Genomic DNA, 24,311 nt, shown 5'->3' on the forward strand with positions numbered 1-24,311 from the left:
GCTTCAAAGACTACCTTGAATAGAATATGAATTATATTGTTTATAAACAGCAGAAGAGATCTATCAATTGCAGTATGTAATATCATAGTAACTTGTTTAAAAAGTTTCTTTCACACATAGTCTAATACATTTTGATATTCTGAATACACAGAGTATTCAAGTCTTCAACAAAATTAGTTATGGAATGTCTTCAACCATTTTTTTTTTCATTTTAATCATTGTTTTAGTTTTTTTTCATTTTGATTGTAGAGGCTTTAGGCTGATGTACGGGGGTGGGGAATCGAATCCGGGTGAGCTGCGTACAGGACTATCGACTGACCAACTACACTATACCCGCTTCATTCAACAAAGTTAGCATTTCGAAAACTTTGATGAAGACAATTAATCTAGAACTAAATTTGTTTGAAGGGTAAATTCTTTATAATTACTTCTAGGAGGATTAACCTCCAAAATTACTTTATTAGAAGAGATGCGGCTTTACGTTGTATTTGTATTTAAACAATTTCAGTCCAACTGACACTGAGTCTTAATGAACTATAACTATGACTAAACTATACATAATTAACCTAAAGTGACGAGAAACGGTTCCGAAGCTGTGCAGAACTAATGACGAAGTCGAAGGTGTCGGTAAAATCGTTAAAGCGACGGACCATTGCTAATATTGGGCTATTGGCAGCGTAGTTAGTGCTGCGCATTTCAGTCTGCAGCAGTGTTCGAGGACGAAGGACAGGGGTTGGTGCGTACAGGTTAATTTGAGATAGGAGATCGGGAACATCATATTCAGCCAGAAGAAGCTTAGATACGAAGGTGGTTTGCGAGGCGTGCCTACGGTCGTTTAAGGTGTGTAGTCCTAATAATCCACAGCGGTCTTCGGGGAAAACTGATTTTAATGTCTGTTTACGCACATTCAAACGACTGTTGTGGTGTCGGATTTGTCTTTGTAGGAAAACTGTTCGGTCGCGGTGGAGTAAAATTCGCGGGTAAGACCAACTACTATTGTTGTATATTGAATTGAATACGGACAGAAGCGCGGGCTGACGAACACGAGCAACTGTACAACGAACTACTGACTTAACGACTAACATTTATTCACGGACTAACTTAAACGTAGGATGTTAACGTAAAGAACGTGCCTGAACTGCTGTGAGCTAGGTTTTTATAGTCCTGCTGTACCCTTTGATGACTGTAGATTTGTTCAACCGGAAACCCTTTTCTGACTGGAAACACATACTAACAACGAAATGTGACTGACAGAAATGCAAATTATCCTCACTACCACTACGCTGAATCAATCTGATCTAAAGAGCATGCCGATGACGCTTATGTTGTGGGTACAGTGAAACTCTATTACTGCGTTGATATGAAATTGAACCTAGGCTCAAACAGTCTTTATTATGGCGATTTCGCTTGAACCTGAAACTGAGTCAGGTTCTAACCCCAACCGCTGTCAGTTCATACATTTTGACAGCAGTCGGGGTTAGGAACTGACTCAGTTTCGCCTCAAACGAAAACCACATTAGTCTAGTGTTTCTAATATTACATGTTTTTGTGTTTACAAAATATTTCGGTCTTTGTCTTTGAGTGTCGATGAATATCGATAAGTTTGACGTTGTGTTTTGCCGTTTCTTCAATGATACTAAACATCAAAAGTTTCGAAATAATGTGATAGTGTCCGTAAAAAATGTTTTAGAGCATCAATTTTGCTTTTCTTCACTACTACAACTCACAACTCCAGAAAGAGTCCTCGTACACAAAATGTAATTACTCTATTTAATTCACCAACCACCTACTTAGAGGCTATTTATATAATTAATAATACAACAAAAATCAAATGCTCATAAAAATCGATCTTTACCTGCTTGAGACAAACGAAAAATGTTATTTTTCATGATTTTCATTGTTTCTACAATATTATTGTTGTTCTAAATCACATTGAGTTTATGTCTCAACTCTACACATACTCAAAAAAAAAAAATTTTTTTTGGCAAATATTGAAATATGTGCAATTTTTCTGTGAGCAAGTTTATGTTCATAGACAATCAACATAATCAAACTTCGCTTCACATTCGAAGGATTGTATCTAATACATATTTCGGAACATCTCTTAAAAAAAGTTCATGATAATTAACCACTATGGGAACTCGGCTAAGAGATCAGTTATAAGATCAAATTCTCACAATTTTCTAAAAGTCCCCAATAGGTTCTCAATTCAGCCATCAAACAATATACTTCCAAAATTATTATTGTACAATATTTAATTAAATTACTCGGCATCAATTAATTTGTTCATGATAATTAACCACTATGGGAACTCGGCTAAGAGATCAGTTATAAGATCAAATTCTCACAATTTTCTAAAAGTCCCCAATAGGTTCTCAATTCAGCCATCAAACAATATACTTCCAAAATTATTATTGTACAATATTTAATTAAATTACTCGGCATCAATTAATTTGTTTTATTTTTCAACCCAATTAATTTTGGTTTTGGGGGGTGTTTAACCCCAACCCCCCCCCCTCTAGGTACGCGACTGGCGGCGTCATCTCGCACACAGTTAAACTGTAGAAATCTTGCTCCCGCTTCCCTGCTATGTGCAGTCTATCGTATGCTCCCCACACCACTGCGCGAACTGAAACCCTGTATGTAAACAAACAATTGTACCATCCGGACGATATAGCCATGACGTTGCTGGTTTAATATTCGAGCGACGAATAAATTAAACGGACACGTACGAAATTCCATGCGAAATTCCGTTGGAAATTCCGTTCGAAATTCCTTGTGAAATTCAGCGTGAAATTCCGTGCGAAATTTCGTACGAAATTTTGTGAAAAATTCCGTGCGGAACTCCGTTTGAAATTCCGTGCGAAATGTGGTGTGAAATTTCGTTCAAAATTTCGTGCGAAATTCCACGCTAAATTTCGTGCGAAATTTTCTGCAAAATTCCTTGCGAAATGTGGTGCGAATTTTCGTTTGAAATTCCGTGTTCGTACAAACTTTCGTGAGAAATTCCGCGCGGAAGTTCATGCCAAATTTTGTGCAAAATTCCGTGCGAAATATCGTAGGAAATTCCATGTAAAATTCCGTGCGAAATTTCGTGCAAAATTCTGTGCGAAATTCCGTGCAAAATTCCGTGCGAAATTCTTTGCAAAAATCCTTGCGAAATTTCTTGCGAAATAAATAATAAACACGCGAAATTTCGTACCAAATTCCGTGTGAAATACCGGGCGAAATTTTGCGCAAAATTCCGTGCGAAATTCTATGCGAAATTCCGTGCGAAACGTGGTGCGAATTTTCGTTCGAAATTCTGTGTGAAACTTCCTACAAAATTTCGTTCGAAATTCCGCGCGAAATTTCGTGCCAAATTTCGTGCAACATTCCGTGCGAAATATCGTCCAAAATTCCGTGTGAAACTCCGTGCGAAATTCCATGCGAAATTCCGTGCGAATATCTGTGTGAAATTCCGTGCAAAATTCTGCGCGAAGTTCCGTGCAAAAATCCATGCACAATTTCGTGCGAAATTCCGTGCTAAATTTCGTGCGGAATATCGTGCGAAATTCCGTCTGAAATTCCGTGCGAAATTTTGCGCAAGATTCCGTGCGAAATTCCATGCGAAATTCCGTGCGAAATGTGGTGCGAATTTTCGTTCGAAATTCCGTGTGAAACCTCCTACAAAATTTCGTGCGAAATTCCGCGTGAAATTTCGTGCCAAATTTTGTGCAAAATTCCGTGCGAAATATTGTCAGAATTTCCGTGTGAAATTTCGCGCGCAATTCTGCGCAAAATTCCATGCGAAATTCCGCGCGGAATTTCGTGCGAAAGATTCCGTGCGAAATTCCATGCGAAATTCCGTGCGAAATGTGGTGCGAATTTTCGTTCGAAATTCCGTGTGAAACTTCCTACAAAATTTCGTGCGAAATTCCGCGTGAAATTTTGTGCCAAATTTTGTGCAAAATTCCGTGCGAAATTCCGTGCGAAATTCCGTGCGAAATTCCGTGCAAAAATCCGTGCGAAATTCCGTGCAAAAATCCGTGCGAAATTCCATGCGAAATTTCGTTCGAAGTTCCGTGCGAAATTTCTTTCGAAATTCCGTGCAAAATTTCGTGCGAAATTCCGCGTGAAATTCCGTGCGAAATTTCGAACGATATTTTGTGAAAAAATCCGCGCAAAACTCCGTTTGAAAATCCGTGCGAAATTCAGTGCGAAATGCGGTACGAAATTTTGAGCAAAATTCCGTGCGAAATTCAGCGCGAAATTCCGTGCGAAATTCCGTGCGAAATATCGTGCGAAATTTCGTGTGAAATTCCGTGCGAAACTTTGCCGCAAAATTCCGTGCCAAATTCCTTGCGGTACGAAATTTTGGGCAAAATTCCTTGCGAAATATCGTGCCAAATTTCGTGTGAAATTCCGTGCAAAATTTCGCGCGAAACCACGTGCGAAATTCTGTGCAAAATTTTGTTTGAAATTCCGTACGAAATTCCGTACAAAATTCATTGTAAAAATCCTTGTGAAATTTCGTGCGATATTTCGTGCAAATTTCGTGCGAAATTCCTCGCGAAATTCCGTGCGAAATATCATACGAAATTCCGTGTGAAATTCCGTGCGAAATTTTGCGCAAATTTCCGTGTGAAATTCCATGCAAAATTCCGTGCGAAATGTGGTGCTAACTTACGTTCGAAATTCCGCGTTCGTACAAAATTTCGTGAGAAATTTCGCGCGGAAGTTCATGCCAAATTTTGTGCAAAATTCCGTGCAAAGTTCCGTGTAAAATTCCGTGCGAAATTACGTGCCAGATTTCGTGCGAAATTCGCGCGAAATTTTGTGAAAAATTCCGTGTGAAATTCCGCGCGAAATTCCGTGCGAAATATCGTGCTAAATTCCGTGTGAAATTCCGGGCGAAATTTTGCGCAAAATTCCGTGCGAAATTCTATGCGAAATTCCGTGCGAAATGTGGTGCGAATTTTCGTTCGAAATTCTGTGTGAAACTTCCCACAAAATTTCGTGCGAAATTTCGCGCCAAATTTTGTGCAAAATTCCGTCCGAAATTCCGTGTGAAATTTCGCGCGAAATTCCGTGCGAATATCTGTGTGAAATTCCGTGCAAAATTCTGTGCGAAATTCCGTGCAAAAATCCGTGCAAAATTTCGTGCGAAATTTGGTGCGAAATAACGCGCGAAATTTCATGAGAAATTCCATGCGAAATTCCGTGCGAAATTCCGTTCGAAATTCCGTGCAAAATTCCGCACGAAATATCGTGCGAAATTCCTTGTGAAATTCCATGCGAAATTTTGCGCAAAATTCCATGCGAAATTCTATGCGAAATTCCGTACGAAATGTGGTGCGAATTTTTGTTCAAAATTTGTGAAACTTCCTACAAAATTTCGTGCGAAATTCCGCGCGAAATTTCGTGCAAAATTTTGTGCAAAATTCCGTGCGAAATATCGTCCGTAATTCCGTCTGAAATTTCGCGCGAAATTCCGTACGAAATTTTGTGAAAAATTCCGTGCGGAACTCCGTTTGAAATTCCGTGCGACATTCAGTGCGAAATTCCGCGCGAAATTCCGTGCGAAAAGTGGTACGAAATTTTGAGCAAAATTCCGCGCGAAATTCCGCGCGAAATTCCGCGCGAAATTCCGTGCGAAATTCCGTGCGAAATTGCGTATGAAATTCCGTGCGAAGTTTTGAGCAAAATTCCGTGCCAAATTCCATGCGAAATTCCGTGCAAAATTTCGCGCGAAACCCCGTGCGACATTCTGTTCGAAATTCCGTACAAAATTCCGTGCGAAATTCCTTGAAAAAATCCTTGCGAAATTTCGTGCGAAATAACACGCGAAATTCCGTGCGATATTTCGTACGAAATTCCCCTCGAAATTACGCGCAAAATTCCGTGTGAAATTCCGTGCGAAATTTTGCGCAAATTTTCGTGCGAAATTCCATGCGAAATTCTATGCAAAATACCGTGCGAAATTTCGCGTGAAAATTCGTGCGAAATTCCGTGCGAAATTCTCGCGTTCGAGCTCTGCGCAATAACTCTCTTCTGCGAGTCCCGTTCAGGAGAACCAACTATGGGCGCCAGAGCGCTGTTACCGGATCCTAGCGTCTGAAATGTAATTAGTTTAAGTAACCACCATTGGGGCCAAGGGGTCTGTTGGTGACGGTACAACAAATAAACAAAGAAAACGGGCTGTGAATCTCTGCACAATATTTCGCCTTTTTGGTATAATATCAGCATTATATCAGAGTATAGGGCTTTACAGCTCTTCAAGACTGCCCTTTATGCAGGTTTAAAGCAGATATTAGGCTACGTTATAATGTTTGTTGGAAACATGGGTAGCTAGAGTAACGAGCCTATTTTGGCACTATTAGAGTGAGTACTTCATTAGTTCATTAATTATTCGGCCTACAATCGATGCGATGCGTACACTATGCCATTAACTTCTTGGCTTCGTTCTTGAGAACCAATTTAATAATGGAACCAATGGATTTTTCGGAAAAAATCAAATTTAAATAACGAAATATGCTCGAAAATATTAGGAAAACTTTCGTATATTTCATCAAACAGTTCGTTTGACGTGGGATTATTCAAGGTGTTATCACCCTTATTCTTGTTTACGACGAACGGGAATACAAACCACTTTCGAACGAATCTCGTATTCGTCGTAAATGAAAATAACGGTGTATAATTTTTAGGAACCATTAGAAAACAATACAAAGAAGAACAAAGAAACTTTAGCGATCCGACTAATTTTATGGTTCAGAGCTCCGCGTAAAATTTTTGGGCTTGGTGCTAGAAGTGTTAACGATGAAAACAAAAAGAAGGCAAGCAACCGTGTCGCCGTCGCTTCTTTAAGTCATAATCAGACAGCACCCGGACCATATATCAAAACAACCCTATTGAGCAAAACAAGCAGTGTTTCAAACTGTTACTGTTGCTGGTCAGCTATTCACAGATTTCATACAGAACAACTGATCAGAAACAGTAAACAAAGCGTTTTGGAAATATCATTCGAGTTGCACGGGGGGGGGGTCACAAAGTACTGCTATGTTACACTTCTTGTTTTGCTTAATTGGCGCATATACCACAGACGAACATTTTATTCTAATAATCAATCGAGATCGATTGCTGATTCTTATCAGAATTTCACCACATAGCATAAGCCAGATAACCTCTATAGTACCCTTCGGCATCAGTCTGGCCTTGTAAGCCATAACGCGGGTGGCATCGTGAGAACTGTCGAATAACAGTTGACAACAACTTTAATTTACATCTGATGATATGTTTAAGCCAAAACGAACCTGGATACACCATCCAGATCAGCTTAAGCTAGACTCACAGTTGTTCATTCATCAATTACCGTCGCGCAGGGTGTCTTTGCGCACTTTTTATCAATTTTTCAATTTTGACGAATTATAACTCCTTTAATAATCGCTCGATTTGTATCATATCAGCACAGATTTATCGTCATCATGTATGTATTCTGTATGCCAAATATGAGCAAAATTGGTTCACACATAGAAAAGTTTAAAGCGCTTAAAAATATTTTATGTGTACTAGTTGGGGGCTACTTTGCACGCTTCTTTAATTCAATATAAAATAAAAATTAACAAGTTTTGTTTACTTTTATATAAATATCATTAATTAATACTAATATCATTTTCAACAACAAAACATCACTCATTTATCGCATTTTCTAAAATGAGGGATTCATTTTAACTTTACATTTACTACTTTTTAAAAAAAAACTTGACTGGGTTGAGACTGTAGTTTATATTGTTTTTCGTAGAGATTAACCTTGCGGCAGTGGCGTTAGTGCACGCTGCTCTGAAAATCTAGCGAAATAGTCTTAGGGCAGCAGCGGCTGCTTGTTCAGTGGGCCATAAGCGCGACTTCCGGAGGGTTAAAAAGGAAAATGATGAAAAAGGGCGATATCCGTTTATATCTAGTATGTTAGAATAGGTTTTTAAGAGCATCCTGATGTACTACAAATAAACGGAAAACGCCATTTTTCATCATTTTCATTCTTCTTTCCGAAAATCAGTATGTGGTCTCAGTACACTTAAGATTTTCTGTTTTGTCGAGCAGTCTCATTTTGCGAGCCTTCAATCACTTTTATCGACGTTTGAAGTGGTTAAAAGACATGGCTCTACAAATGTCAAAAGCATAACAAAACTAATAAAAGCACGTCTGTTAGTAAATATTGAAAAACTATGGTGGGCAAAGTATCACCATATCCAGAGTAGCCCCGCACAACTGTAATACCATTTTTGCAAACTATATCTTAACCGCGTAAGGGATCCATTCACACTTCAGGAAAACAAAACAAACCCGTTAAGAAAGAAGATTTTTATTTCTATCTGGAGATTTCCATTAGGACATTCCTACATTTCAAACCATTTCACATTTCAATATAATTATCCTGAAACGCTCACAATGTTGTAGCCATATATGATGTCTAGTCACTTCTAACCTGATTTCAACAATAATTACACATCCTCGTTCGTGCTGACGGTCCAGCATATTTCATTCTCCAATACAAAACAATACTTATTCAATCTATCATAAAAGTTTCTGTAATTGCGTTTTTGTCAATTTGCTTATAATTGGGGAATTAGGTTTAAATGGAACTATTTACAAATGTTATTCGTTTTTTCTTCTTCTGATAATAATTGCGTTTTCTCCCTGACGCAGGATCGTTTTTCGCCTTCTGTCTCTACCAGGCCGAACATAAAATGAAGTCGAGATAAAAAATTTCTTTTTCGATGGACTTCCTATTTCGAACACTTCCATTGATTTTATGAATTAGCTTGCTTTGCGCTTAATAGAATTAGGAGGCTTTTGAAGCCGAAATTTGCAGATAGTTGCTTGAATAGCCAATACTAGGTATAATACTTTCAATTGACAGAAAAATACGTAGACAAACTTTGACAAACTATTGCCTACTCGCTGACGTCAAATTTCGAACAAATTTCCATGATAATCTTTAACACATTCTTCCATCCCTAAATAATAAAATATGGTTTATGTCGAGAGCATTGGTGTAGTCACGAGCAATAGATGCTAAAAGACGAGGCTCGTAAAATGTGCTCTATAGTCCTCGGCAAACAACAGCAAATCACTGTATTCGCGTATTGAAGATCAAGGCAAGCGTTGATGCGTTCTAGACACTTATCGTGACACACTTATGGCATATTCGTTTTTGACAGTGCACTACACCGGTGTAGTCGGTGCTACACTCGGTCAAACTTGGGTTTAATCAGTCTATCTCTTTCTTTGCACTACACCGGTGTAGCATCAAGAAAAAACGAAAACGCCATTAACCTCACTTTTCTTGACAGTTCGCTTGTACTGTTTATATGGACTTAGAAAAATTTGTGGACGACTAGATTCGCTCGAAGAAAATCGCAAAGAATTTTTCTAAGTCCATGTAAACAGTACTAGCGATCTATCAAAAATGAACACTCAGTTCATTTGTGACGTCATCGTAAAGTATTCAATTATTAAATGTATCCGTAGCGTTGGTAGAGTATTACTGATTCATTTTCATGAAGTTTTTTTTTCCAACGGTTTGAGAAAAAACTACTCTTTTCGTTTTCCAAGATGGAGGTTTTTCAAAGATTTCTCAGTTGAACCTTAACACAAACGGTTGCTGCTCTTGCGCTGGGTGTACCGAACCAAACTCAGCCGACACGGGTATGGTACACTGCGACGATGACCTTGTTTGGTACCACCCAATGTGCGCCGGATAATCGAACCACCCTTGGTACTGTTCAAACTCTTCTACTATCCCAGCAATAACGGGTCTTCAACTTCATCCGAAGAAAAAGGGTGGACAGAAGTCTACCAAACCGAAACCTACGTTCGCTAGGGATGTAAAAAGCAATACAAGCCGTATATTGCCCGACCGAAAACCCCTTTGAAAAATCTGTCTGTCTGAAAACAAAAAATAGAGCTGAAAGAGTAGTACGTGAAGAACCGGCTCGGAGCTGAAAAAACGGCAATTTCGGGCGAAGGTAGCTCGTTGTACGGTTCATAGTTGGCGCAAGAGTGGCTGAAGGACCAACGCGAACGGCTAAAGAAAGGACTTCTGTTGGTCCAAGAGGAATCGGCTACAGATCATGAGGCACTATCGAATCGACACTAAAAACGCCTTTCAGGCGCAAACCAATACTGCGACGCTAGAAACGATTCTTAAGCAGAGGGAAACGAGCTATTGAACGAAATTCTCCCACGAAGCTCAGTACTACCGCGCCCAAACCCACGCAACTTTTATTAACAGTAGAAACCAAGCTTGTTCTCACTGCAAGTCAGATCGCCGCAAGAAAGAGCAGTTTTGAGTTGGCGAACAAAGCATGCGGCCTTACAAGTGTAGACAACATTATTCGCCTACGAGGATGCCTTCAAGAAAAAGCCAGAATAAGAATCGCTACGAAATTAATGTTCCTCGAATGCGTACCGTCAATTATAGAAAACCTGAGGCGTTTCTACGGTCGGCCACAAACGATTGTGAAGGGCCCCCTGGAAAAGATTAGCAGGTTAGACGCACCGGATCCAAAAGACCTGGAAGCGCTGAGTGACTTTGGTACAGCCGTGCTCCAGTTGTGCGACAATTTAGCAGCGGCAAAACTCTGAGTTTGGCAAATTTTTCATTGATGGAAGATTTCGTTGTAAGATGCCGGATTTCAGCAAGCGTATACAGAGCCAACGCTTAAGGGATTCGCGGGTTTCATGTACATTTTGGTCGTGAACGCAAGCGAGGTGATCAGTGCGAGGAAAAACCCTAGCAAGAGAAAGGAAAGCAAGCTCAAAAAGGCACATTGATGCTCATAGTAGCACTGGCGGAGACGAAAATCTTTTTTTACGTTCATGCAGAACTGAAAGCACCTATTGGGTTACAGAACCTAGAACTGTTTGCGCCACTCGAAACTCGCGTTGGTCAGCCCTGTAGCATTTCGGAGTACAGTCGGTTGGGCCGTTTACGGCTGATATAAAAAGGGTTGACGACGAACCTAATGAGCTAATGCGACAGAAATACCTGCTAGAAGAAATCGTGGCGTGCATCTTCCCGCTTCCAGAATCAGCGAACAACATCCAAGCTCGAGAGAAGGCAAACGAGGCAAACAACATGACGTAACAGGTAACAAGTTCGAAACTGGACTTATTTGGATGCGTGATGACGTTAAGTTTCCAGGCAGGCTGGATCATGACATTGCGCAGATTAAAAGGTCTAGAAGTTAAGCTAGCAAATGATCCAGAATTGCGCGAAAGCGTTTTCCAGCAAATTCGAGAATACTCGACGAAAGGGTCGGACACATAAAGCAAGTGAGCTGGATGTGACTAAACCTAAACGCGTATGATATTTGCGGTATTTACTCCATCATACGAAGATCCCTGAAACTCATGCGATTGCTTTCGCATATTGCTTCATTTGAAACTGTAAACTGAAAGCAAATGGTCAACCGATACAGACGATTAAAGCCCTTAGCTAACGTACTTGCTGCGACAGGTCCTAACGATTGATTTTCCTTTGGATCGAAGTGATTACGAAAAGTCGAGCAGCATCTGTGGCGAGTCGTCCAGTCCGAATGCGTTTCCGACGAAGTAACATTTCCGCTGATTTACTAATGAGTATTGATAAATCTTGCCCAATTTACAATAGATGTCCGTTCGCTGACACGTTTGGAGTTCTCCGCGTTCTTAGCAGAACTGTCAACGTTGGATACACATCTTTCGATGCGCGGTTCCCTGCTCTGCTTTCCAAAAGGCATGGGATCACTTTTCTGATCTTGGATCACTACCATCGCATGTTTAGTCATGCAAATAAAGAAACGGTTGATAAAGTCCATCAGCGATATGATATATTCAACATTCGCCCGATGTTAATTACCGTTTTAAAAATGTTCCATCGGTGTACATTGCAGCAGAGCAATCAACGAAGTTTTCGACGAGTTCATATATCATAGAACACTAGTTAACCTTGAGAAAGAAAAGTCGTATTTCAGCCTATTCTCAACCACCAAAGGCATCAGTCACAATACCAGTGTGCTCTCTGCTGCTACCCAAACCAGCGCAAACAGTTGCTTTTTTCTTGTGTGCATTGTCTGAAGAACAAAGGGAACCGTTACTATTATTCTTGTGTGGTGATCTATCGAGATGACTGCGCCTCAACAACAAAATATGATTCTTCGGGCTAATACGGTAGCCATTGAATTCCAGTCTTTCCGCATAAGACCGAGTATTGGTGATGTGGAACATTTGTAAAAGGTGAAAATGCAACTTCGGTTTTCGAAAGTCAGTTTCATTCAGTTGGAGCACGTCAGGCACGCGGCGCTGATAACGTTCAACAAATTCACCCAGGCGAAAAGATTCATTTCGCAAAACAACACGTGCTGGATGACACCGCTAAAATCAAGATCCCTATGTATATGGATAACGGAAACGTGGAAGTCAGATTACATGATTTGGCACCACGTACTTGCATAGTGGCCATTAAAAGATTTGTCGTATTTCGGAGAAGTGAAATCCATTACGGAGGACACGTGGTGGAACTACTTTCCAGGTATTTCAAATGGTGTTTTTGTGGTGAGAATGCGGGTAGATCAACCCATTCCCTCCTACCTTACCCCGCAGTACAAAACAGAAGGTGGTGATACCATTACATAGCGAACTCTTTGTACATATCAAGGACAAACTAACACGTGCCAGTTCTGTGTACAAACGGCACATTACGGACAACCCTGCCCAGAATCCGCTAAGAAAAGCTCATCTACAGAAAGAAATGCCAACACTCAGTCTCCAATACCATTTCCTGAGCCACAAATGGTTTCCAAATTTGTGGCTGCTGTTCAAGCAATAATGACAACTGCGAAAGCCGCGTTAAGTACCACAAACTCAACAATTAACACCAGCAATGAGGGAGCTACTAGCAATGACGGAGGGTTCACGCTCGTGACCTGAAAGGGAAAGAAGCTAGGAAGAACACCTGATCGCAAACATCAAGGCAGTAACCCCGATGATGACCCGGACATGTGCGACGACGACAGAGATAGGAATGACTCCCATGATATAGTTGACTTGGATGCAAATATTTCCCCAATACGAAAACGGATCTACCCGCGCAATGGCAAGTAGCGCGTACGGGATCGGATAGACTCGTAGTGTTAAGCGTTCATTATTTTTATTTTTTACATTATGTAAAGACCCACGGCTCCGTGAAGCTAACGCCTTGAGTCGTGCCAAATAAATGAATTGAAAAAAGTCGGATTTCAGTTTCGAATAGGACTTTTGCGCTTTGCGCAATCGTCTACAATCCCGAAATCTTCAGACACACAAAAACCTCGTTACTTCCTACTTTTTACGGCCGTTAGGCACGAACGTTAACCCTCCAGCACTCGCGCGAATGGCTCCCCGAATGAGCAGCCGCTGGTGCTGAAAGACGATTTCGCTAGAGTTTCAGAAGGTGTTGCACAAAATACAACAGCGCGAGTGCCGGAGGGTTAAAGGCGGTAATTCTGAAATGCTAGAAGAGTGTGAGAGCAGAATTCTTATCCCCCCGTAAAACTCCTTATGGCATATACGAGAATAACGGAAATTCATAAAGCGGTTTTCTTTGTACCACGTTGTAACTAATTTTTAGATTAATTAATTAATTAATCATAAGAAACGAAATGGGCTGAAAATGTTGAAGACTTTTCCCGAAGTTCAGCACTTTTCTATTGCCCAAATAAGTGTGAAAATATAAAAAAAATCTACATAAGTGGGAAATTTCCAATATACTAATATCTGACGCAATACGTCAATATTAGGAACTAATAAAGTTCAGATCGAGAATGTTGTCATGCTTTCACAAGATATCATGTTTCCAAATCTGACCACTGTATGATATGTACAACACTGAATTTAACCGTAAACTCTTATGCTGGCGATAGTGGACGTGTACGAAATAGGTATCTTATCTTGCGCTTTGTATCTAGTACATTTGATTGTCGCTAATTAGCTTTATACGCAATTTATTGAGTTTCTTAGGGACAAAATCTCAGTTGCATTCTATTGTATAGTGTAGGGATCTAGCCATAGGATTTGGACGTTTTACGGCTTGTAGACAGTTTTAGCTATAGCTAAGTGTTAGCTCTTTCAATGATTCATATCTCTTTTACTTTGTTTCCTGCGTTTTATTAGGTACAGCAAAAAATAAGGCAAGCAACTTTATTGTTTTTTAAAAATTATCTCAATTTGAAATAATCTGTCGCACTACGATTATGGAATCTCCTAATTCTTTACTACCGATATTGGCTGGAGTAATTCGTTTCATACTAGTTTTCCACAAAAATGGAAAACTTTGCTCAGTACTTTATCGTAATTAAATACTTTTGTTCTATTTCGATTACCATGAGATCATTTCTCAAAACTCAACTGAACACGCATCAATAGATTTTTGCTAACAATCGTTAAAATTGCACAATGTTCATCACATCCGCACTTAAATGATAGTATTCGACTGAAAACTTCTATAGCACATTGTATTTTCGCGACCTATCAAATGTTTCGATTTCATTGTTGTCGAATCTCTATTAAATGCCCAATTTAGCCTATTGTTTCCGAGTGCAATTGTACATTTGTGCATGTTTCTTTGTTGATTCTAGTACAAATATCCAAAGCTCAAGCAAATTTATAACTGTTGTCAGCCTTCCATTCATAATGCTGTTATTTATAGATTTGAGAAGGAACGGACCGCTTATCTCTTGATTCCACAATAAATAAAAAAGCCCTACCACCGATGCGGTAGCTTACTAACTCTAGAAATTGGTTTGGTTTTCTTAATTTTGGCGTATTACCAGACTGTGCGATTATGTCTCTCATGAATGGTACTTCAACTGTCGGTTTTGCTCCTTTCGCCTGTCATATGTTACAGCATTCTGTCGGCTAGGTGATTCTGGAGATGTGGACTGAGTGCTCAATCTGTATTTTTTTATAAACCAGACAAAAAACGTTGATAGCCGAACAATGTATTCCACTGAACCGAACCGATAGCCGAACAATGTATTTGAGTGGAGACTGATTTTTGTTTCGTACTTTTACCCTTTCAATATCTGTCAAACTTCTTCATAGAGTAAAAGGTCAGTACACTTTTGCTGATCTAATGGGCTATATACATAATAATATCTTCGCTTCGTTGTTAAGGAACTGAGCAATGGCAAGGATTAGATATGCGTGACCTTATGAATTGATGTAGTCGAGAGGCATGCCGGCGTATACAAAATCAGTCAAACTAGAACTTCGGCCTCAATAAGTAGTCTGTTGTTGAGATATTCTAAATTATAAAGGATAGCTTCCCGATCAGAAGAGCATAACAAAACAATAATACTATTATAACTATGGTTGATATTTATAACAGCTGAAGTTATGTTCAGATAACGGAATGCGGAATGGATTGCGGACTGTTTTCTATACTATCAATATTATAACATAATCTATTATGAAACGATCAATTCTCGACAAACATATGATTACGGCTTAAAAGCCAACTGTTAAAATTCTCTTTGAAAGAAAATTCCGAACAAACCGTTACTCACCAATCACAGATGCTCGTAGTAAACAAAGGATAAAAGTTGTCTCTTTCATTAACTGCTGTAAACTGTGCTTGGCCAGTAACGGTTTGACCGAAATTTCCTTCCAAAAACAATTTTGACAGTTGGCTTTTAAGCCGTAATCATACGTTTGTCGAGGATTTATGAATTGATCGTTTGTTACTAGGTCGTTGTCATTAGATGGTTATATCTAATACAGTTCTGTAACAGAGGACGTTTCTACTTTTGGAAAAAAATATATTCCATTTAGTTTTAACTTTGATAAAATCATCAAATTTTGTTACAATTTTATCATTAGCCAGTTTTTTGTTTTATTTTATCATATTTTAACAACTAACCAGCCGGATTTATAACAGGTTCTGTTTCAAAATATTTTTGAAATAAATAATTCCAGGTGTTATAAATCAGTTATGCCCTTCTGATCTGGTTTGAATTTTCAACAAAAAAGTACACAATTCGCTGAGTTGGATGATCGTATTGGAAAACACTTACATGTACATACTCAGACAAAAAACTTTTTTTTTGTGTTAATTAGTTTTTAAGTGCGAACTTAAAGTTCGCACCTCAGATTCTCCTCATCAGTATCAAGCACCATCTTGGAACAAGTTAGATGTTAAATCTGAACTAGCACCAACATTGGCACTATTTAGGACGCTCAATCTAAAAAGTATAGTGCATGAGTATAAACGACTTGCTTGTTCAGAGTGATGTCTCGGAAGTTTTTTAATGCATAATTCCAGGCGTTTGGTACTGAAACCAAATGACTGTTTCGAATTCCGCTTTTCCAAACTTCGGCGCTTGACTCCCGAGAGATCACTCAGGACAAGCCAGACGTACGTGGATTTAGCGCCTAACTAGTGCCAATTTTACTGCTAGTTTATATTTAGAATCTAACTGGTACTAAGGTAGTGCTAGTTACTGATGAGGAGAATCCGAAACGCTAAATACTATCGTTAATCTACACACTTAATATGTTTTAACTGAACGTCAGCTTTTTGTATCTTTTAGCGAGTTCTGCACAGTTTTTGCCGAGATCTCGGAACAAGTGACAGGTATTTTGCTGAAATTTGAAAAATATATCGATGAAAATCAGAAAAATATTGTCATATATATTACTGAAAACATTTGCTGATTATTCGGATGTATTGAAATTAACGAATTGAGTTAAGTGTGTAGAAGTGGGTAATGTCAAGGACACAACCGAATCGTGATTACTTGTTAGCATAAATCATATAGAAATCCAAATACTATCAGATCTGTGAAAAAAACATGCACTTAATTGCGCCCTTGTGAAATTGAGCCATTTAAAAATTAGAAATTTCTTACATGTTTCCTCTTTTCACTACATTACCGTGCGAAGTTCAAGCTTGCATAAAGCATACTCTTTTTGTAAATAATAGAATTTATTCAGTGCATTTATCTGGAAAACAAAATTATGATTTTATTGCACTACGCACTAGAGAGCTTCACTACGAGTCCTTTTAAAACACAGTAGAAAAAAAAATGAATAAATTCTGTTCTCAAAAGAAATCGATTTATCAATGACCATAGACAATGGTTTCAAAAAGCTATTTCATTGGCTAGCTGGAGGGTTCCATCGCACGCTAGGTGTCGTATTAAAAGCAAGCGAGGAGTGAGTGTTACAAAAGAATAAAAAACTCTAAATCTTAGGGAAACCACAGATAACAGACGTTTTGGCTTAGAATTAAAACGTGAGTAAGCCCACATCTGCCATTTCGAATAAAGCGAGCGACTAAAACTTGTTCAGCACACATAGTGCAGCGATCGATGCTATGCAGCCGGAATAAAATTGTCATGCTAAGTGTAGCCAGCAATTGAATAGATGGCTGTAGTAATTCACTGATTTTAAACGTATATTGGCTTGAAACTACAGACACTTTATACACAGACTAGCGAAGTGTCAAAAATTGCAGCCAAATGGACTGTCAAAAAGTGCAGCCAAACGAGCAAGATGGTTTTGAGGGAGGAAGTACAAGAGGAAGCCCATGCAAAGCTTATGGGAGCTACCGTGATGCCAGTTTACATTCATGGTTGCTAGTTTTACTGTTTTTCTCTCCGCTAGTCTGTTATATACAGTGTCTGTACTTGAAATTATACACAGATTTTTAAATCTATTATATTCTAGCCTAAATGTTTATATCTATGGGAAAAATGTTCATGTTGCTGAATATCGTATGCAATTCAGATCGGTCAACGCAGTGCAGGTAATCCAGTTGCTTCCAAGGTTGTGATGGTTGATTCAGAATATGCAGGAAAAGTTTTTGAAATCATTGAGCAAACCCATACAGCAGACTTTACCACGCATACGGTATTTGAAGTAGCATGCTTCTGTTATGTTCAATAAACGCAGTTGGATGTTTCAGGTCGATAACGCCTCTTACGACGGAACAAAGATTATCCAAGAATGGTGTTCCAAGAATTTCTTTATTTGAGAAATCTTGGAAGTGCACCCATTTGAAAAAAAAATCAGGCTACCTCTAATATAATAATGAGCTCGTTTTGCCTCTATTAGGGATAGTGCCGCATTATTTCATTGATTACTCGGCCTATAATCGATGGAATACGTAATAATTTGCATCAACATCTTTGCATCGTTTTTAAGAACCAACATAATAGCACAACTTCAATGAAAACGATGCTTGTGTTTGAGCGTGACGACAACTCGAATCGAGTTCTCCAATTATTGCCCTACCAATGCGTTGAACAAAGATGGCAAACGCTGTTCTAACCAACGCACATGCTCGTTTTGCCCCAGACCGATTTTTTGTTTTACTATTATTACTGGCTATAGGGTAAAGTGCCTATTTTCACCATACTAAGCAGCGTGCCTCACTAATTCATTAATTGCTTGGCCTACAATCAATGAAATGCCTAAAAATTTACATCCACAGCTTTGCTTCGTTGTTAAGAACCAATATAATAACACAAATGTGGTGAAAACAGTGAAACTTTTGTCTTTGAGCGCAACAAAAACTCGAGTCGATTGCCCCTATTGTTGCGCTACCATTTGACTCAATGCGTTGAACAAAGATGGCAGACACTGCTCTAACCAACGGCTTCAAATGGGTAGGGTGATAATAGAAACATGGCGAAAATGGGCTCATCATCCTATAACTTGGAAGAAATCTGAATGCGGGCTACTATAGTTAGTGTTTCTTATGCAAAAAATCGAAGGAGTCTATAAAACATAGTAAGATTGTCTGCATAAAATGTTTTAATCCGTTTTACTCCAATTCTCCCTAAATAAAGGTTTTTAGTTCAACTTTATTCCACATCTCGGAAGCAGGCTAAATGGCGTTGATTGTAAGTATTGTTTCTTATGCAAAAAAGTCCAAGGATAGGCCGTGTAGTATCCGGCCAAGAATTGAGCCACTGCGTTCTTGCTCCCATGTCGTAGGAGGCGACTGACAGTAAGAGTCCCTAAGTCAAGGTGTAGTTCCGTGCCGAGGACTTGATGACTGGAGCGTCTAAAATATGCCAGTCGCGCAAGGAGCATTTTGGGTTTTTACCCTTACTGTATTAAGCGAATCTCTGACACACCCAAGTAACCATAAACATAAAGCCATTGCACTATATTGGCTATACATTTACATTGAAATTCCATTACAGCATTAACAATACAATAAAGTTCTATATTAGCATCAATAGTGCATAACTACACAACCGACATATAGCATTATCGCTTGCTCTATATGCGTATATAAAGCTGATATAACGCGTACATGCTTCAAGGATATTTAAAGCATGTAAGCTTTACACGTGCATTTAAAGCCATTATAGAGCAAATAGAAAGCGTATATAATGCTATTCCAATGCTGTGGGCAATGCTATGCGGCATATTTCATTTCAATCGAACAGGCAGCAAACGCAGCGCACTTACCGTGAATGACGAGGCAAGGTACAGTTCGAGACTAACTGAAGGTAAATTTTGTAAAACATTCATATCATATGAGAACGAAAATCCATTAAGGATATTCATTACAATGCATTAGAAGAGAGTTAACTACGGTTTTAAACAGAACATTTTATTTCAAAATTTTTCCTTTTTGCTCGTCATACCGAAAGGAAACATGAGAAATGGTTTTAAAACCATGGCGGACAATGACGATTTAGATGACGTCGTGGATTCGACAAACTCATTCATATTAGCATCCTACGAAGGACACGTACTGTTAAATCGACTAGGGGAACCCCTTGGTGGAGGGCTGAGCTTGAAAGAATGAAGAAGGATATGAGAAGAGCTTGGAATCGGCGTCAGCGTGATGACTCCAGGGCTTTCAGGTCAGCTCGTAGTGCATATAAGAAATGACTTGAATCTGCAGAACGGGCTGGCTGGAAAAACCTATGCACTAATGTCTCTAGTCTGAACGAGGCCAGCAGGTTAAATGAAATTCTCTTGAAATCGAAAGATTTTCAGATGAACTTTTTAAAACCAGAGATGGTGATTATGTGACGGACGAAAATAATGTCCTTAACTGTATCTTCGACGCACACTTTTCAAGTTGTATCGCTCCGGAGCTGAACAATGTTCACAGATCTCATTCAGGTGATTCAGACTCTTGCACGTTATCACGCACATTAGTTACCATTGAATCGGTCAAATGGGCTGTTGACAGCTTTGCTCCATACAAATCGTCAGGAAAGATGGAGTACTTCCCGTGCTACTGCAAAAGGGATTCGATATTCTTAAATATGTCTTGAAAAAGATTATGCTTTCCAGTCTTGCTACCGGGTATATCCCGAAAGCATGGCGAGAAATAACTGTTAGATTTATTCCCAAAGGGGGGGGCTCAAGCTATGAAGAAATCAAGAATTTTAGGCCTATCAGCTTAAGTTCTTTTCTTCTGAAAGCTTTGCAACGGATAATCAATCATCACATCAGGAACGTTAGTTTAATTGAATATCCACTGCATAGAATGCAACATGCATATCAGTGTGGAAATCCACGATCACTCTGCTTCATGACATTTTTTACAGCATTGAGAAGGCCTTCTCGCTCAAGCAATCTAGTTTGGGTGTATTTCTAGATATTGAAGGTGCTTTTGACAATTGTCCTTCCAGGCTATTCTGGAAGCGACACGCGGTCATGGGGTATCTGCATGTATCTCGGGTTGGATAAACGCAATTCTTAGTGACCGCATTCTTTGCTCGTCATTGCGACAGGCTGAGATACGGAAGTTGAGTATTTGCGGTTGTCCTCAGGGTGGCGTTGTCACCTTTTGTTATGAAACTTGGTTGCCGACGGCTTGTCGAAGAAAATCAATGAGCTTGGATTTCCAACTTACGGGTTTGTTGACGTTTACCAAATACTAATTACTGGACTTTGCATCGGAACAATCTTTGACTTAATGCAACAAGCATTAAGAGCTGTCGAACAGTTGTGTCGACAAGTTAAATTATCAGTTAAAACAAAACAAAACTTTGATGGTTCTTTTCACGAAGAAGCGAATAACACCCGGGGTTCGTCCCTTGCAGTTCTTTGATTCTGAGCTACTGTGTGCAGATCAAGTCAAATACGTTGGAGTTATATTGGATTTCAAACTTAATTGGCCTGCTCAGATTGAGTTCAGAGCTTGAGCTTGAGCTTGGACGACCACCTTTGGCTGCTACTCCGTTATCGACTAGCTGAAGTTGCACAGGGAATCAGTAGACAAATATGCTTGGGAGTAGCGAAACATCTTTCAATGTGCAATTCCTGGTAATCCTAATGTGTTTATTGATCAATACCAACACCAGAGAGGTGATAGATATCGATCCATCAACTCATGGACTGCGAACCAACGGCTTTACTTCCCTTCCGAAGGAAGACGTGACCACAGATTTTTTACCTCAGAAAAATATCAATGACCACGGCTGGGATTGAACGCAGACATACTGGAATAAATGGCGGTCACGCTTACCACTCAACAAACGGCGCCGTCTGGTCTGCTCACATTGAGTAAAGAATAAAGAAAGCATTTATGGCCTTCGGGAAGTGCAGACGAAATTTAGGAATGACCTGGGGTCTTAAACCTAAATATATCTACTGGATTTGAATGACAATTGTACGTCCAACACTATCACGCAGATGCCTTGTGTGCTGGCAGAGGGGAGAGGTGATGACGGTCCAGTCAAAGCTAAACCATCTGCAAAGAATGGCGCTCATGGCGTTGACTGGTGCTTTCACCACGACTCCGACTGCTGTTCTTGAGGCACTTCTAAATATCAAACCATTACACATAAACCTCAAACAAGAAGCACTATCATGTGCATACAGACTGAAGGTTGCTGGGCTTTGGAACAGTAACCATGTTGATCTTGCTACCAGTGATACACGATTATGGTCACAAATGGTTACATGGGGTGAAGATATTATTGTTTCCAGTGATATTACGCTCACATGTAGTTTTCCTTACAGGACATTCAGGACAGGTTGTCTGGCTATATGGAAAGAAAACAACGAAGTGGTCTGTTACACTGACGGTGCTCTGATGGAGTGACGTGCTGGTGCTGGTGTCTACTGTCGTGAAATGAGATTGGAACAATCTCACTCGCTAGGTAAATATTGTACTGTATTCCAAGCAGAAATCTTCGCGATTATGTGCGGGGTACAATAGGCCCTCAACAATAGCTTGTCCGGCAAAGTTATAAACTTCTGCTCCGCTCAGCTCAGACAAATCACGGTCCAAGCTAGTGGTTGCGTGCCGAACCCAAATCGAATAACAAAGCATTGTCAACCTTATCTACCTTGTCTGGATGCCCGAACGTTACGGTATTACTGGAAATGAATGGGCTGACGAATTGTCCAGGGCAGGTTGACTTCGTTGGTCCTGAATCTGCCCTGCCAATTTTCACAAGTTGCATAAGAGAAAAAATACGGTCCTGGGCTTCGTCCGAGCACCGCAATTATTAAAGAAATTCACAAACGTGTTACCAAACAAAGGCGTTTCTAGAACAACCGTGCCCAGTGAGTTCGAAAAATCTACATTTTTAGAAGCTCCATTGCGGAATGCTGATCAGGGTTTTAACCGGCCACTGCAAACTCAAACGCGCTGAGTCTTTTTCATGTGATCTTTGTGAATTCGACTACGGAACCTCATATCATCTGATATGTAACTGCCCAGTAGTAGCGCAATTGCGATTTCGAGTTTTCGGCCGTCCTTACATAGACGACACCATGTTGAGACGACTGAAACTCAGAGAAATACTAAAGTTTCTTATCCAATGCGGTAGGGAGCTTTAAGCTTACTCGCAGGCGAGTTGAACTACTTGTGAGTTGAACTTACCTGCTGTTTGATTTTTTGCTGTTATTTTTCCCACCCTTCCAATTCTACTTCCGCCCTCCTCCTTCTCCTTTCTTTACGCTCAAGAAATGATAAAAACACACGGCAAGGCACAAATCCCCGACTACATACGGGGAACGTGCCATTTGCCAATATATTCTGATCCTGATTCTATAGGCTCCTTGCTACGAAGGTTACATACATAAGAGTGCAATATAATGCTCTCGGCGCTTAGTATATTTACCTTAGTTCTTTGTAGGAGATTTTATTTTAGACTGTAACCAGTGACAGTAGTGAGATCTTTTCTAGTACTGAGATTTTCACTAATGACTATAATCGACGGATCACGAACTCAACAAACAAAATAAGTGGAAACTGTAAATGTTTGCAATTTAAAAGCTGTGCATTATTCCGCTTTATGCATTGCATGTGCGTTTTGTTCAATGAAACGATGTCAACCGAAGACAAAGCAACAACAAAATTGCAGTATATGTGAATAAGTGATAGTGACTCGCAAATTGCATTGGGCCGTTGTTCCAAGTTTTCAGAACGAAGTTTGCAAGAATATCTATCTTTCAGACAGCTTGAACGCCGACAAAATGATCCCGACATACTTCCAATTGCCTTCAGCCATGTGAAAAATGTCTGAGCCCAATACTCAACGGTTCGATTTTCCCATCATTTTTTTTAGATTTGCCTCGTTACAGGTAGCGTAAGTGTAATTGTCATATAACTATCATTCCCCACCGCGTCCCTACCCTCCGAGTAACTCGGGTATTGGCGATCGTTGGAGCCGTTATCAAACCCATCCTCCCCTCTATCGCAACTAGTTCGTAACAAAGCGAATCAGAATATAGCACCGAACTTTTTCGCCAGAAATTCCTTCAGTGGCTGGTAATACTGGTAACGCAGACAAATCATCTCCGGCCAGTTCTTCATCGAGCTGAACATTTCGGAATCAGATTCAAGTATGTATACGGCCGATACGGCCAGCATCACAACGACAAAAATGAACGATGGCACAAAGGCTTGGATAATGGAGAACTTTTTCACATTTTTCGCGCTGTTACTCGCGTTCTGCTGCTGGATAATGGCTGAATTGTTCGCCATACTATGCATTGCCAGTGACGAAATATGATCGGAAGTGTAGGTTTGGCGGTGGTGCAGATGAGACCCGAGTCGGTTTTCAATCGTATTAGTGGCAAAACCGGACTCGGATGACGAATGGTCAAACGAATCACGGAAATAGTAATCGGACAGATGGTCATTACTTTCACCATTGGTTTTTCGTGCTTCCTCCGAGACAGTTTCCAGCGTTGGCAGTGGGTTATCGGTGCAGTAAACAGACGAAGCCATATGATCGTTGCAACCACCCAGCGGTTCTGACATTGTAGATCGTGGAAGGCTGCTATATCCTGTGAAATGGAGGCGAGCATTAGTGCTCGTT

The 24,311-nt window shown here is 39.9% G+C and overlaps 1 protein-coding gene across 2 annotated transcripts in view; it reads right to left on the bottom strand.

Moving 5' to 3' along the window:
* Positions 1-8,329: 8,329 nt before the first annotated feature.
* The window catches only part of LOC131681860 (FERM domain-containing protein 5), a 38,705-nt gene continuing 22,723 nt past the window's right edge, over positions 8,330-24,311 (bottom strand). For both annotated transcript variants that reach the window (XM_058962925.1, XM_058962924.1), the window contains exon 8: positions 8,330-24,279. In XM_058962925.1, the coding sequence (XP_058818908.1) occupies positions 23,711-24,279 (569 nt within the window). In that variant the 3' untranslated portion in view covers positions 8,330-23,710. The remainder of the gene's footprint in view (positions 24,280-24,311) is intronic.

This window comes from Topomyia yanbarensis, chromosome 2 (assembly GCF_030247195.1).
Source record: "Topomyia yanbarensis strain Yona2022 chromosome 2, ASM3024719v1, whole genome shotgun sequence".
In the NCBI taxonomy this organism is placed as follows: domain Eukaryota; kingdom Metazoa; phylum Arthropoda; class Insecta; order Diptera; family Culicidae; genus Topomyia; species Topomyia yanbarensis.